Source organism: Pogona vitticeps, chromosome 2, assembly GCF_051106095.1.
Source record: "Pogona vitticeps strain Pit_001003342236 chromosome 2, PviZW2.1, whole genome shotgun sequence".
Taxonomy (NCBI): domain Eukaryota; kingdom Metazoa; phylum Chordata; class Lepidosauria; order Squamata; family Agamidae; genus Pogona; species Pogona vitticeps.
The window spans coordinates 131604270-131621093 of NC_135784.1; the positions used below are offsets into that span (position 1 = coordinate 131604270).

The window sequence follows — 16824 nt, forward strand, 5'->3', positions numbered from 1 at the left end:
AGCCTTGAGTCAGCCTTTCCCTTCTGTGTGCCTTTCAAAGCCGGGCATGAGAAGCTCGCTGTGTTTACCCTACACACACACAGCCTGGCAAGCCAGGGTGTACTTTGAACCAGCACCTACTTGCCTCTGGACCCGACCTATCCTGAACGAGAGGAGAAGGAAGTGAGGCAGAACGCAAGTGGGTGTATGTATGAGGCTTACTGGGAGGGAAGTCCGAAAAACCTTCCTCGGTAAACCCAGGTTGAATGGGCAGGGAATCTGTGAGGCCTGCAATGAGCAGGAACGTGGGCCGGGCCTAATTTGCTGGCAGAGGGGAAAAGGTTAAAGTGCGGCTGCGGTTGCAGCTGAGCTCTCTTCCTCCTCCTCCTCTCTCCCTCCCTCCCTCCCTCTGCTTGAGCCTAGTTGGAACAACCCCCAAGTGTATATCAGATGAGGAAAGGTGTGTTCTAATTAATGGGAGTGCGGTGGACTCCCTCCTCAGCTGCAACCGCGTCTGTGTGCCTTCGTGTAACGTGGAGGAGCGCCCTATCCCTGCTGGAACAAAAAAGGTTTACTTAAAGCAGCTCCCTGGGGATTGTTTGCAGGGAGTAGCTGGGAGGAACTTTTACTCTCTTCCTATGAAACAGCTGGGCCGAGGGCAGCATGAGAAAGGCATCCTACTCAGGTGAGTAGAGGGGCAGCCCTTTCATTAATGCCAGGCGCTTGGAATCGCACGGTGGGACTCTGCTGAGAGGGAGGAGGAGGAGGAAGGCTGTCGAGCTTGCTCCCTTTTATCCTCTGTGCGCTTAGCTGGTCTGGAAAATGCAAAGTTCTTTGCTGCGCAGGAAGAAAACTGGCAAAGGAAAAGCTGAAAGAGAGACATAAAAAGTCTCACAACGCTGAGTTGTCAAACCAAAAGTCACACACACACACACACACACACACACACACACACACACACACACACACACACACACACGGGCGTGCACGAACATTCTGTAAGGGGAGAGATCTAGGTTGGTTGTGAGGGATTTGCCTTCATTTTGAAATGTAGCTTATCTTATTCAGGGCTCTTTCAGGAGGGTTTTGGGTTCAGAGTATACTGTATGATTCAAAATGTGTGTGTGAAGGGACGCGCAGGGGACAGCACACAAGGAGGAAGGGATGCTGCAGGCAGAAGTCCCACCTATTGAACTTTGGAAGCCTTGCTATTACTTCCTGTGGCTTATACTGTCTGCTTCATGTGTTAAGAGTAGAAACACATGCACAGAGATTTGGCCTCTACTCTCCTGTAGGCGTGTGAACTAATTTAGGTATCTGTTTTTCCCTGCATGCCTATGTTGTTTTATGCCCTCAGGTTGGAACTGACTTAGAGTGACCGTAATAGGGCTTTCAAGGTAAATGAGATATTTAAGGAATGGTTTTACTACTTTCACTGGTTTCCACAGCTGAATGGGGATTTGAACCCAGGCCTCCTGAGTCGTAGTCTGTCTCTCTCTCCACTACGCCAGATTGGCTGTCTGCATGTCTGAAAGCAGGTGAAGCTTTCCCTCATGGACTGGCTGCCTGAGTGGGTTTGTCAAATGAGTTGTTGGGCCTGGATTGTTGCACTTTACTGTTTTCAATGTGTTTTTGTTGTTGTTTTGTTTTACCGTGTTGTAGTGTGGGATTTGATCCTTTTTAGTATTTATATACTTACAGTTTTTAGCTTTAAATATTGCCTTTTAATGATATAAGCCACCTTTGGTCCTTTTAAAGGAGGCAGGTGAGGTAAAATATGTTTAATGCACAATACATTGAAAATACATTGTATTAGAGTGAGACCTAATCCTGTGAGGGGCAATCCTGCAGTTTTGTCAGAAATTTTTCACTCATTTTAAAGATGATCTCTACAACTGTAAGAGATAAAACAAATTTGTCGCATATATAATCTACAACTGGAAGGCAATTTGCATGGGCCAGAAATCAAGATCAGTCTAGGAGAGTGTCAGTTACTTGAAAGTTGTATTTATACTGTGCTGGAGTTATGTACAAACTAAGGTATCGTTTCAGACCTCGGATTATGAAAAGCCTCCAAATACAAAAAGAATAATTATAATAAATGGAGGCCTGATGCCATGGAGTTCTTAAAGCTGATATAGCTGTAGGGCCTCAGCATGTCTCCATCTGTCTCTGCATGTGTGCTAACAAAGGTAACTGGCACAAATAATGTATATCTGAACACACTGAAAGATTTGAGAATGATATTTATTGTGAAGCAATGGGGGGAAAGAGTAATTCTGCTTCAGAACTCTGTGGCTGTGATTCATGTATGACTTGGACTGTAGTCATACCTTAATACAGTATCTGCAAACTTCAGTTGAAGTAGAGGGATCCTTTTAATAAGGATCTTTCTGGCATGCCTGGAATATTCCTTTGCAAATATGGCTTCTATGTCATAGTTAGATGGGACACAGTAGTCAAAGATAGACAAATTCACTGTAGCTTATTCATGGGGATTCAGCCACAAATTGGACTCGTGGATTTATGCTAGCACTGACGTGGACTTATATTAGAAGACTCCTGCTATTTCCAGTAAAATTAAGATTGCTCTATTATGTTCCTTATCAGACCTTTGGAAATATACGGGGCTCATGCAGTTTCTGCATTTTGGAAATTGCTTTGTATATTCTCATTCCATAACAGTGACAAGTAGTTAATGGCAACAGTAATGGGGCAATATAGGAATAGAAATAAAAAACAAATACATTTTCATTAAATCAAGTTGACTGTTAAAATGTTGCCTGTATTTTGCTTGATTCTCTAAAGCAGTGATAACATGCTGATAATTGGCCATTACAGTGGGGTCTTGACTTAAGAACGGCCCGAGTTAAGAACATTTTGACTTAAGAACCACTCTCATAGGAAAATATTGACTTGACTTACATACTTAGATTTGAGTTAAGAACTGAAAAAAACCACGTGGGAGGCAGGGAAAGTGCAAAATGTGAACCTTCAGTTAACTGTTGGCCAGTGAAAAGGGTGCCTGTCTGCTTCCTCACTCCTCCCAGCGTTTAGAGAGTGGATTGGGAGACAGTCTTCAGACTGCCTGGTACTGTACTGCCTGGACTGTATTTTCCCTGCCTTTCCTTAACCTTTCTTGACCTAAGAAAAAAAGAAACAAAATATCCCCCTCTAGTGGCAGAAGGCAGAATAGCAGCTTCCCATTAGTTTCTATGGACGGAAAAGAGCAGATACGGATCAAATGGTTTTCAATGCATTCCTATGGAAAATGCAGATTTGACCTGAGAATTTTTTGACTTGAGAACCACCTTCCAATACGGATTAACTTCTCAAGTCAAGACCCCACTGTATTGCTTCTAGAGACCACAAAGGCTACCCATGTTGGTGACTTCCAAAAGAGATGGTATGGGGTTCACTCAGATGTATGCATGCAGAATGTGAAGCTGTCATGTGATGGTGCTGCATAGCTCCCTTCCTGTCAGCCATTGGCTCGGTGGCTTTGTCCTCTTCCATACTGAAGAGCTCTACATGCTATGCTTGCGAATATGCACAACCTCTTTGCGTAACTAAGAAATGTGTGACTGGTGTGTGGCTAGTGCCTAGACTAGCAAAGAGGTTGGGGGAGCTGTGCAGGATAAGTCCTTGTGTGCCTGGATTTCCCCCCTCTGTCTTGAGTGGCAGCCCCTTCCGCTGTGTCCAAAGGAAGTGTAAGTACAAGGGGCAGACAAATGTGCATTTTTCATCTTGGGTGTGTCATGAAACAATTATTTGATGTGTGTGAATGTAAAAAAGATATTACTATGTTTCTTACTATTTGCTTAAGCTTTTTTCTTTTCATAATAAAAATGCATAAGCTTGTGTAGTTCTGATGTTTGATAGATATTCAACAAGCATATATTTTACAGTATGGTGTTGTTGTTGTTTAGTTGTTTAGTTGTGTCCAACTCTTTGTGACCCCATGGACCAGAGCACGCCAGGCTCTCCTGTCTTCTGTAGCTCTGGTCTATTTCTGAGAGAACTTGTTCATAGGATAGAAGTTATAGTATGGGAGCCACCCACCACCCTGTGCCTTGTAACATCAGGTGCGCACAGTCGAGCGAGTGTTAACACCCATTTGCTTCCATTTGTTGCTGAACCCCGCATGCAAGGGGCGGAGCTCCCATGCGGCACTCTGGAAGGTTAGAGGGAACATTGCACACATTTATTTATTTATTTATTTATTTATTTAAAGTATTTTGACCTTGACTTTCTCCTTAAAAGGATTCAAAATAACAGCAAATTGTTTTTGAAGGTCAAACCATCATCTCTCCAGTTATGAAATGGTGGGGTGAACAGACAGATTTAGGCAGCATTGGCACCAGTTGGGCATGTAAGCAAAAGGCATGCTGCTTATATACTGCTCCATAGCAAAAAACACTTGCTGGGCTATTTACAATTCAATTATGCAGGCTAAACATTGCACAAACACAGAGACACACAAACAGCAACAAGTTAGGTACAGTACTCAATTTACCCACCTTGAATTCCCAGTAGAGTGGTTTAGGTTTCTGGCTGTGGGCCCAGAGGTTGGGAGTTTGATTCCCCCACTGTGCCTCCTTGGCAGGGGCTGGACTTTGTTGTTCCCTAAGATCGCTTCCAGCTCTGCAGTTCTAAGATTCTAAGAATTCTCCCAGAATAACCCCAGGCAGAATTCTGGAAGTGTCTGCCCACAGATCCATGTCTACAGACATGCACATTTCACTCACCTGGAACAGGCTTTGTCTTTGAAGCTGTTTCAGACCTACTTTCTGTATAAAAAGGAAACTGCCCCAATGTCTCCTGAGAGGCTTGTTCCAGGCCAAATCTTTTAGTCACCTTCTTTATTGTGCACAATTGGATCCTTATTCTCCCTTTACTTGCTTAGTAGTAGCTCAAATAAGATTTTTGAGAGATATCCTTCAAGTACCCACCAGGTTTCAAATGCAGCTCAGCAGTTGGAGGTGAGAGACCTGAAGGTTGAAATTATATTTGGCTAGTTATCTTTAGTTGGTTTTTTTAAGCCAATTTGCCTGACCCCTGTAATATTGCAAGACGATTACCAATTCTAACTGATACAGTGTTGCTGCTTTTCAAACCAGTCAATTGTTTTATTTACTTTCAATACAAAAGCACTGGAGAGCTTTCACTCTTGCCTGACTAAATGCTCTGCCATCACCAGTCCAGGAGGCGAAGTTTAAAAAGATCCCATAGTGCCGATGCAAATGTCCTTGTAATTCTGGAGGAATCGAAACAACAACTTCTGTTCTTTGGCATTGCCCCTTTTGTCTTGATATTCAGAAACTTTTATTGAACCTTCCTCAAAGTTATTGCCTGGACGTCCTTGCAGGACAGAATATAAGTATGTTGTTTAATGTGGTGAAATTTTGTGCAGCTGTAGACAAAATTAAAGGTTTTGACTATATAGGAGTTGCTCATGCAGCCGGCCACTCAGCAGCTGAGCGGGGAGACTCGTCATTCCACCCCGTAGCTGGAGTGACTGGCCAAGCAGGGAGGCGGGGTTGTGGCAGTCGGGCTACTGCCGTGATTGGTATGTTGCTGTTGATGTCGGCCATATGCACTGCATGGTAAGTGGACCAGCGGGTTCCGGGGCATGTATAAATTGGGCCAGCCATCTCTGCCAGCGGGATTTGTCTTTGTCTGTGGAAGATGAATCTCCCATCTCTAGTCAAAATCTGTGAAGAAAGGGTTTTAGTAAATTTATAATTAGCTTTAGTTAACAGCAGCAACTTTCTAAGAGGGGAAATATTCAATAGTATGTTGTTAGGAGATTCTTAGTTATTTCATTTTTTGTGGGAGGGGTAATAGTAATGCAGATCCATGGAATAACATATTTCAGATATTGGTCACTGACTGTAATAAAACTTACAGTATCCATCCATCCATCCATCCATCCATCCATCCATCCATCCATCCATCCATCCATCCATCCATCCATCCATCCATCCATCCTGGGAGACCTAGGTCTTTATGGGAGGTATAGTCTTCTTACCCACTGGTCTTTATGTGTGCCACCCCCAAAGAATGTCTGGTAGTTTGAATCCAAGAGAACCAGCCAGAAGAATGGCACATCTCTAATACATAGAGACTAGGCTCTTTAGGACTCTTAAAAGTCATTATCAGCACTTGGACTCTGACTGGAAACATACTGGCGATCAGTGCAGAAGTGGTGGCACGTGTTTTGAAACTGTTTCTGTCAGCAATCTAAAGGCTGCAACATCTAAGTTGTCCATAGTTCAGTGTTTGTATATGAAGTTCACCTGTGTGTGCGTGCATGTGTGCATGTGCACGCATGCATGTGTGTGTGAGCAACTGTCACTACCACTCTCTAACATCCCAAACCCTTGCTCCCCCGAACTAATAGAGATTTCTCCAGTTGTTGAAATGCGCCTTCTTGGGATCATTTAGACTGAAACGAAGAACACATAACCATGGGACTTAGCCAACATTGGAAGGGTTTGCTAACTGCCTTCTGGGGGATTTCCATCTGTGAAAGGTCCACTTTGGCTTGTATGATAAGGTGCCATGTTATATTTCTCATACTGCCTCTGGCTTCCTTTTCACACATTTATGTATGTATGTACGTACTGTACGTACTTACTTACTTACTATCTCCCTTCCCCCCTCCCTCCCTCCCCCATTAGTGCAAGGCACTATTCTGGGTTGTTTACAACAAAATAGAACGTATACTGATAAACACAAATAAACAATAAAATTAAACCAATTGACGTGTAGTTAGGCCATTCCTTAATGAAAGACCTAGAGGTCTAATTGAGGTCCAGAATGGCCCCTGCAATTAACACCACTATATTGCCATGCTTATCCATTTCTGTGCTTCATCTGTTGAATAAAAACAAAAAAAACTGAACTAAAGATTAAAGAAAAGTTCTGATTCCACACAGGATATATGAACCTCTTTTAAACAAGATACCTATAAAATTCCACACTGGTGAACAAAATGCTATTTTTTTATGCTGCTGTAAGAATCCAAGCTAACCCTGTTCGTCGGTGAACTGTATGTGACCTGCAAACTTTCCTAGATGTTAATCCCACATGGTTACAGCAAACATGATCGTGTGAAGACCCAGGCAGTTGCTAGAGGCAACACCAACAGGTTCACTTTATTGGTAGCTGAGCTTTCCCTCTTCAGCTGTTATATGATCTGAGGAGCCATCAAATCAATGGTTCATTTTTTTTCTTTCCAATTTATTAGTTAGACAGCTATATTAGGACTCATTCTTCAACTGGCTGATATAAGTAAAGGGAGATTTAAGATAGCATTTCACCATGTTTTGTTTTCTGAGCATCTTTGGCAGGCCAAAGTCTTGTTGGTTCACAGAAAAGAGCCTGCTCTAATACATTGACAGATTTATCACACACTTGGCAAACAGCAGGATGATCTCACCCCTCTTTCCAAAGTTAGAAACTGCAGGGTCTGCACAGAAAGGGAGAAGGAGCTCTTGAAGTTCATGGGCAATGCAAAGATAGTGAAAATTACTTTTCTTGACCACAGCTTAGGAATCCTATAGCCAACACAGCTAGTGACTATGCTGACTATGGGATTCAGAGAGCTGTAGATTGAAAAGTAACTTTTCCCATGTCTAATGTTTTCCAAATTCTTTCCAAATGAAAAGAGTAATTACTGGAATTTTGTTATTGAGCATCCGTAGTAATTCTTATTCTCCAAAGCATGCATAGTACAGAGGAGAGGCGTAACTATATTTTTTTGGTAGCTGGCAGTTAAAAATTTCAGCAAGATGTCTTTGCGAAACTCTCTCTGTTATTCTGGATTCATTAATACTCATCTGATTTGTCCGGGCAAGAAAGTAAGAAGTGGCTACATATTGCCGTTTATCTCTGTGTACATCTTGTGAACAGGCAGATTCTGCCCAAGGGTTTCCAGTGCACAAAGCACGAGGGCTGCTGAATACAGTGGACCCTCGATTTACAGACGGCTCGACTTACAGAATTTTTGAGTTACAGACTCTTTGAGTTACAGACTCCTCCGGCTGCAAAATTTAGGTTTGACTTGCAGCCGGAGAATCGACCTACAGACCAGAAAAAAACCAAAATGGAACAAAAACAGAACAAAAACAGTCGGTTATGGATTAATCGGTTTTCAATGTATTGTAGGTCAATGGAGATTCGACCTACAGACTTTTCGATCTGCAGCCACCGTTCCAATATGGATTAATTCCATAAATAGAGGGTCCACTGTAGGCTGCCCCAAATGGCCACAAGAAATAGGGTGCTAAAGCTTCAATCTTTTGGGATATAGTTTGGAATCTTGTTATGCACTAGTCAGAGAGAAGGAGCTGGATTAAAATTTTGAAGGGGAGGCCGGATTAGGACTTTAAATCCTTATGAAAGTCAATCAGACTCTGCATGCTTAAAATGTTAAGTTTGGGCATTAGATTACTCTTTTCCAGAATACATTCAAACTTTGGGTATGTAATTATATAGGATATAGCAATGTAAGGGCAGAAGTAAGGAAACAAGGGTGTTTTTTAAAAAGATTCTGCTGTGTGGAGAACTTTGTATACGTCAAAAATCTTGCCCAATAAATGCTGTCTTCTGCCTCTTGTGTTTGCAATATGTTCATTGTCACCCTTAAATTCTTCTTAGCAATTCTGTTACATAATCCCCAGGAACTCTTAAAACTCTTTCTTTATCCCTTTGGCAAAGCCCTAGAGAATGTTGTGCAGTATCCCATCCTTTTTAAAATCTCATCCTTCCATTTGTCAATACATGGGTCCTAATCTCCTGTTCAAAATTGTTCATGGACTGTGTACATTTTGCAAGAGTTAAAAATCATTGTTAGGAGCACTATTTGAGCACTTCCAGGTGGAGAGCTTCTCATGCAATAAGCCAGAAGGTTGGTAGCTCAGTGGCAGAGCACAAAGTTTGTCTATCGTGGGTCCCTGACATCGGCTGGATCACAAAGTCCAGCCTATGATGTTGTAGAGTCATATCTGGTGAGAACTTCACAGATGGCTGGTGTGGCGTAGTGAGAAGTCCCACTACATGTTTCTGCTCACTAGGTGACCTTGAAGCAGTCACACTCCATCAACCTAACCTACCACACAGGCTTGTTGTGAGGTTAAAAGTGAGGAGACAGAGAACCGTATGTGTTATTTCGAGTGCACTGGAGAAAACATATGTTAACCTATAAGAAAGAATACTGGCGGGATAGATGGACCACAGGCCCAACCTATTATCAGGCAGTTAATATGTGACATGCTTGATATTTAAAAACTAAGAAGGGGATGTGGGGGGTGTTCAGACGTGCTGTCATATGCAAAGAGGAAAATAATGTCCTACCCAAACTAGCAGGATAAATGCACTATTCAGAACAAGTACTATAGTCCATTCTTCAAGATGTCATCTTCACTACTTTTGAATTAGTCCTACAGTGTGAAATAGACATGGGCAGTGCTGCGAGGTGGATGTGGTCACAGAACGCTAGACTTGTTTCTGGTCTCATTCCCCTTTGATCTCCAGCCGTGGCCTCTTGAACATTTCATATGGATCCCTCCATAATTCGTCACTGGGCCACAATGGCTATTGAAATGGAAGTGATCTCTGCAACAACTACCACATGCTTTAAACACGATCTGGTTGCAAAATTAATGGTGTATTGTGTTTTCAGTTTAGGCTGCTCACTAAAAATAGTGGATCGCAACAGCTGGACCTCCTGGCCGCAACAGTTGTCCTTCACATCACAGCAGGCTGCTAGATACCAAAGACGAATGAAACCTCTGTTAAAACAAATGAACAATATTTTATATGAGGCTGGCATTGTACTTTATGCTAACTGTTCAGAGCTTGGTAAAGTAACGCTGACAGCCTACTCATCACCCTGGCAAAGAGCCTGCAGACTGCTTCCACCAGTTACATTTCCAGAGGTTGAGAGGCTGTTTTACATCTATGCCATTTTATTGGTTGTAACAAAAAATGTGTTTGCAGGCTAAATCAATTATGTTGATTTAAGATCCAATAATAATGTCTTACAAGAAATCCATTAATTAGAGTTGGGCTTTCCCACTTGAAATGCTGGATTCAGGTGATGTTGGATTATAATACTTTATGTATCTTAAGTGAGGAAACAAATAAAAATATGCCAAGAAAGCTCTTATGTTCTTCTAGTCCTTGTGGGCATATGGAAAATAAAAGCAGCCACTGAGCCAATAAGGCAATATTTGAAGAGATTTTTATTCAGTTGTAAAATCTCAGTTGATGTTGCTAATAAATCGGAGGAAAAGAGAAAGAATAATATCCTTCCTTCCTCCCACCCATTCTGAAAGAAATAGTTAAAAAGATACAACGTTCATTTATTTGTAATTTGAGACTTGTTCCCACATTTTGTTGTGTGAACTCAGGACACCACTGAAGTCACACCACGACACCTTGCTAAAGCTGATCAGGTCTTTTTCTGGTCATCATTAGGATACAGAAGACCATCAAGTAACCTTATCTCTTTCTAATTGAGTCCCACCATGGAAAAAGGGCAGGTTATTTATTTATCCAATTTACTGATTTACTGTATATATATGCCAGCACTACTCTGGGCAGTTTATAGGGCAAAACACAAACCCCCACAAAATCTTACACAACAACCAACAATCAACCAATATGGCGACACACAACTATGAAGTCTAAAATGTGTACAAAAATTAAAAATGAAAGAGAAAAAAAATACAGAATCCTGGAGATTCAGTTGTTGAAGGAAGCTTTGAATAATTTCCTGAATATAAGATGGGAAGGAGCCTGGCGTATCTCAGTCGGTAACTTATTCTAGAGATTGGAGGCCACCAAAAAGGCCCAATTCTTTGTCATTGGCTTTTTGGCCAATGTGTGGCCACGTTTAACAACATGGATTTAGAGGAGCAGCTAGAATGAATAGCTGACTTCTGGATGAGATGTTCCAACAAGTATCAAAGTCTTAAACCTTTAAGGGCTTTTTAGGTCATAACCAGCACCTTGACTTGAGCATGGAAACTGACAGTGACCTGATGAAGGTGTGCCAAGATTGGGGATATGTGATCAAATATTACTCTGGCTGCTGCATTTTGGATTATAGCAGTACTGTACCTAACTTGGAAACACTACAGATTCATATCTGTGCATATGATCAGAGGCTTACATTTTTATTCCCACTGATCTAGAAAGTTTATTTACATCAGAATTATAAGCACCCATTTCTCTGGTTGCCTATGATAAGCAAGCACTGCCTCCAGGCAACCAGGTTAAAAAACCGTAGGGAAGAGGAAGGACATTGAGGGAGGGCAGGGGGTTCTTTAGAGCTGACAACTTTCCAGAGGTGTATTCTCTAAGGCTTTTCTTTCCGGAGATGGCTGACATGGATACAAAAGAGGAAACCAGCTACGTAGTTCTGTTTTCTTGTTGTTTGTGAACTAGTGATTTCTGTGGAATTATTTGGAAAGCTACTTTAAGCACTAGATTGTTGGTTTGCCTGGCAGGTAGAGGAGCCAAAGAACATAGTGAACTATTGAAAGAAAAATCGTCAACAATCAACTGCACTCATTTAATAAGCAGTACCCACAATTGGAACTTACTAGTTCACAACCCAAAGATACACATTATCTCCAGATGTACAGTATGGTACTGTGGGTAGCCAAAATACAGAAATAGGTACAAAACAGATTGGAAGACTCATATCTGCTTTGCTGTTTTCTCATTTTGTTCAAATGGGAAAACTAACAGATGATATAAAAATGTACCAAATAAATAATATGTCTTACACATTGAGATGTTGTATTATGTATTGGCTCTCAGAGAAGAAAAATGGAAGAATGGTGTCAGTAGATGTTGGTAATTAGGTAATGATAGCTTGTCATTAGAAACGGAAAGTCCTTAAGTTCCTGGGACATCAGACTGTGACTGCAGGAGTTTTTCACACCTCCTGTGTGTGAACTACTTTGCTTTGTTTCATGATTGGTGATTGGAAAGTAATCACAGGGTTCATTTGCAAGTATGATTCCTCAGCCAGGAAGGTTTACTTGACTCATGTACAGTGGGGTCTTGACTTGAGAACTTAATCCGTATTGGAAGGCGGTTCTCAAGTCAAAAAGTCTGTAGGTCAAGTCTCCATTGGCCTACAGTGCATTGAAAACCGATTAATCCCGTAACAGGCCGTTTTTGTTCCATTTTGGTTTTTTTCTGGTCTATAAGTCAAATCTCAGTCTGCAAGTCAAACCTAAATTTTGCTGCCAGAGAAGTCTGTAACTCAAAAAGTCTGTAAGTCAAGCCGTCTGTAAGTCAAGGGTCCACTGTATCTGAAAAACAAACAGATTTCAATTTTAAATGATGGACTACTTGTAATGTACAGTTTGGCCCTGAGATGATTAACCTGTAGAACTAGATTTCAGGTTTTTGATAGAAGCTCTCTCCAGGGCATACAATGAAAACTAATCTTGGAGGAAAGTTCTAATTGTTGTGGCAGGAAGTTTAAAATTAACCTGGTGTTTCAGCCACAAACTATGTGGGTCAGTGAGACCTCAGCTCAGTACTCAATTTATTTTTGCATCAACTGACTTGGAATTTTTAGCTTATTAGGTCCTGCGGTTTGTTTTACATTTCATACAGAATTCAGTTTGTTTCACTTTAGTTATTCCCTGCAAGCTGAGTTCTGTTTGCTTTGAAACAACCCAAGTTTCTCCCGTTAAAATCAGAAAATGAGACTGAGGCTGTGGAGTGCATACACCCAAGCAGAATGTTCCTCTCTTTTTAATCTGGAAACAGCCATTAACTGCTTTAAAGAAAAAGAGCTTTGTGTTTTCCCTCAGCAAGCTTAAAGAAATTCCTGTGGCCTAGTTTTGTCAAGTCACAGGGATTAGAGCAGCTTGAGTTTACAACCAGTATTGACCACACCACATTAAGGGTCAGGGCTCTCCTCTGCTCTTTCCACACACACTTCAATCTCCTGCAGGCCTTCCCTCCAACTAAAAAAATTAATTCATTTTTATTTTATATTTTGCTGTGGAAGGCACTGTGCCCTTGTTCAAGTAACTGCCTCTCTTGACTACATGACAGTATAGTAAAATTTCCAAGCTGGTTAAAACAAACCAAAATAAAACAAAGCCACACGCACTCCCACAGCGCTGTGTCATGTTTGACGGAGACTTTAGAATTGTGAAACCTAACAATGCTATCAGATTCTTAGGTGATTCGTTTCCCTTCTTGTGGCTGATAAGAAGTGTTGGTTTCAACATCACTGTTCTGTTGTTGGCTTCTGACCTTTGGCTAGGGTAAGACTCGACAGATTTAAGCCTTAGGGCAGAGAGAAACATGTCCTTTATGACTTCTCTACATCCGTGACTCTGGACAAGACTTTTGATTGCTTATTCATTCATTCATTTATTCATTCCTTTGCTTGTTTACCTTCTCCTTGCACACTGCCTCTCTGCTCTCCCTGATGCCAGTCACTTGTCAGCATACTGTACATGTGTGCTCTTCCAAGTCTTGTCTCAGCATTTGTGATTTTCAGTTCTAGGATCTTTCTGGGGCTGTCCTTCAGACAGGATTGCTCATGTCTCTCAAAACACGAAACATATTACTTGTGTATCTGCTCAGTCTGTTGTTCAGGTGCTAACTGCTGATAAAGGGCAACTGCATGGCCCTGATCCTTATTATCAGTTTTTTTTTAACCAGATTGGAACTGAGCAGTCGTTTGAACAGAGCATATCTGTAAAACAGTACAAAGGGAAGAGATTCAGAGAACAAACTGATGGCGTGGCTATACAAATAAATCAGGTGATGAATTGGGGTTTTTAGAATTCGATTTAAAGTCATGTGATAGTTGTGTGGTTTTTTGTGTCGGTATGCACATCCGATTATGCCAAGCTTCAGCTACTCAGCAACAGCTGAGGGGCATGTGATGATTTATATTCATAGTGCCATTTCCTCTCTCACAGACCAAGGGCATAACGTAGTCAAGTTACATCGTACCCTCATATAGTAGTGGAGATTAAGAAAGAATAAAATGAGCTAGTGGATTATATAACTATAGTGTTTACATTCCCTGAAAAATTTAAAATGAGCAAATCTCATTAATGTACATCATTTTCATCATTGTCTGCTTTCCCCAGGTATCTGTCCACTTTTCCTTGCAGAAATCTTTAGTGCATAATCTTTGGATTTGCTATATATCGTTTTCTCCCATTTTACATACTAGTAATTGTTATTTCTTGAGATGATTTCTTTCTGGCATATAGTAAAAGAATTACAGTGTTTCATTACACTGATTAACATTTTACTGAGATTAATGATGTTTAAATATCCTCCAAGTTGCTTATAAACCCTGTGACCTTTGTGGTTCATTATGCTGTGATTTCCACTCTGGTTCTATAATGTCAGGAGGAGATATTACTAAGCTTTATCATCAGGACTGATAATTCCTTAACCAGTCCAGGCAGAAACAGCCTTTCCCACAAAGTTCTTAGTTTTTCTAAATAATTTTTGAGTAGCGAAAAGCCTAAAAGCAGCAGTGGATTACTATCTTATTTTCTACCCACAAATATAGGTTTGTTTGCTCTCTCCGCTAAAGAGAAATGTAAAACCAAACAGACACATATCTGGGATCTTAAAAAATGTCATTGTAGCATTTAGATATAGGGTGTGACTAGATGGCTAAATTGTCCCAGGCTGGATCATGCTGGATGCTTGATCTGTTTAAAGTGCCGTATGTCATTTGGGGCGACCCTTGCATCCACATGCAAGGGTTAGGTGGTTTCAGGGCACAAAACCACACTGCAGCTCAAGCAGCCCTTTTAAACCATTCCTTCTTATAAAGGGGAAAGAAAACAAACAAACAAAAGCTGGGGGAAACTATCTCCCTACTTGCAACCTTCTGTCTCCCCCTCTGTGGGGGTGTAGGAAGAAACTTTCCATTTTTAAAATATAGTTTTAAAGTGGAATAGCAAGCATTGAATGAGCTTACTGAGCAACCAATTCATTGCCGAATGAAAAAGGCTTTAAAAAATAATACAAGCCTTCGCATCCTCTTTTATCTCCCCCCTGATGCTGAGGTGCAGAGGAAGCTTTCAATTTGCGCTGTGAGTTAAACCGCAATGACTCTGGGCTGCAAGGTCAAAAGATCAGCAGTTTGAATCCACGCCATGGAGTAAGCTCCCGTGGCTTGTCCCAGCTCCTGCCAACCTAGCTGTTTGAAAGTATGTAAAAATGCGAGTAGATAAATAGGTACAACCTCTGTGGGAAGGTAATGGCATTCCATGTCTAGTCACGCTGGCCACGTGGCCACTGAAACTGTCTACAGACAAACGCTGGCTCTACGGCTTGGAAACAGGGATGAGCACCACCCCCTGGAGTTGGACAAGACTGGACATTTGTCAAGGGGAACCTATACATTTACCTAGTGAGATATTGCAGCAGCTAAGCTGAAAGTGATAGACAGCCACTGAGTTTGATCTCACAAGCCAGAACCGAACTTATTGTAAGCAAAGTGTCCAACACATTCAGTCCCTCTGCTTAAGACAGCAGTAACAGGGTAGGATGTTTCTTCAGGATATATATTTCATATTGTTTCCTGAATCATAGATAATTAGTGCATGAGAGGGATTCACAACCTCCATCACAGATTGTTTAGTCATTTAGTCATGTCCAACTCTTTGTGACCCCATGGACCAGAGCACGCCAGGCCCTCCTGTCTTCCACTGCCTCCCGGAGTTGGGTCAAATTCATGTTGGTTGCTTCGATGACACTGTCCAGCCATCTCATCCTCTGTCGTCGCCTTCTCCTCTTGCCTTCACACTTTCCCAACATCAGGGTCTTTTCCAGGGAGTCCTCTCTTCTCATGAGATGGCCAAAATATTGGAGCCTCAGCTTCAGGATCTCTCCTTCCGGAGAGCACTCAGGGTTGATTTCCTTCAGAATTGACAGGCTTTTTCTCCTTGCAGTCCAGGGGATTCTCAAGAGTCTCCTCCAGCATCAAAATTCAGAAGCATCAATTCTTCGGCAGTCAGCTTTCTTTATGGTCCAACTCTCACTTCCATAAATGGTTACTATAAAAACCGTAGCTTTGACTATGCGGACCTTTGTCAGCAAGGTGATGTCTCTGCTTTTTAAGATGCTGTCTAGGTTTGTAATCACTTTCCTCCCAAGAAACAGATGTCTTTGAATTTCATGGCTGCTGTCACCATCTGCAGTGATCATGATCAAGAAGGTAAAGTCTGTCACTGCCTCCATATCTTCCCCTTCTATTTGCCAAGAGGCGATGGGGCCAGTGGCCATGATCTTAGGTTTTTTTAAATGTTGAGCTTGAGACCATTTTTTGTGCTCTCCTCTTTCAACCTCATTAATAAGTTCTTTAATTCCTCCTCACTTTCTGTCATCAGAGTGGTACATATATGAGGTTGTTGATATTTCTTCTGGCAATTTTAATTCCAGCTTGTCATTCTGCATGTAAGTTGAATAAGCAGGGAGACAATATACAACCTTGTTGTACTCCTTTCCCAATTTTGAACCAATCAGTTCTTCCATATCCAGTTTAAACTGTTGCTTCTTGTCCCACATATAGATTTCTCGGGAGGTAGATAAGGCACTCCCATTTCTGTAAGGACTTGCCATAGTTTGCTGGGGTCGACACAGTCAAAGGCTTTTGCGTAGTTGATGAAGCAGAAGTAGATGTTTTCTGGAACTCTCTGGCTTTCTCCATAATCCAGCACATGTTAGCAATTTGGTCTCTAGTTCCTCTGCCCCTTTGAAATCCAGCTTGTACTTCTGGCCGTTCTTGGCCCACATACTGCTGAAGTCTACCTTACAGGATTT

General features: G+C 41.6%; 1 protein-coding gene across 2 annotated transcripts in view; it reads left to right on the plus strand.

Annotated features, from left to right (window-relative positions):
• Positions 1-375: 375 nt before the first annotated feature.
• The window catches only part of SEPTIN9 (septin 9), a 268264-nt gene continuing 251815 nt past the window's right edge, over positions 376-16824 (plus strand). For both annotated transcript variants that reach the window (XM_020785971.3, XM_020785972.3), the window contains exon 1: positions 376-664. In XM_020785971.3, coding sequence (XP_020641630.3) covers positions 643-664 — 22 coding nt within the window. In that variant the 5' untranslated portion in view covers positions 376-642. The remainder of the gene's footprint in view (positions 665-16824) is intronic.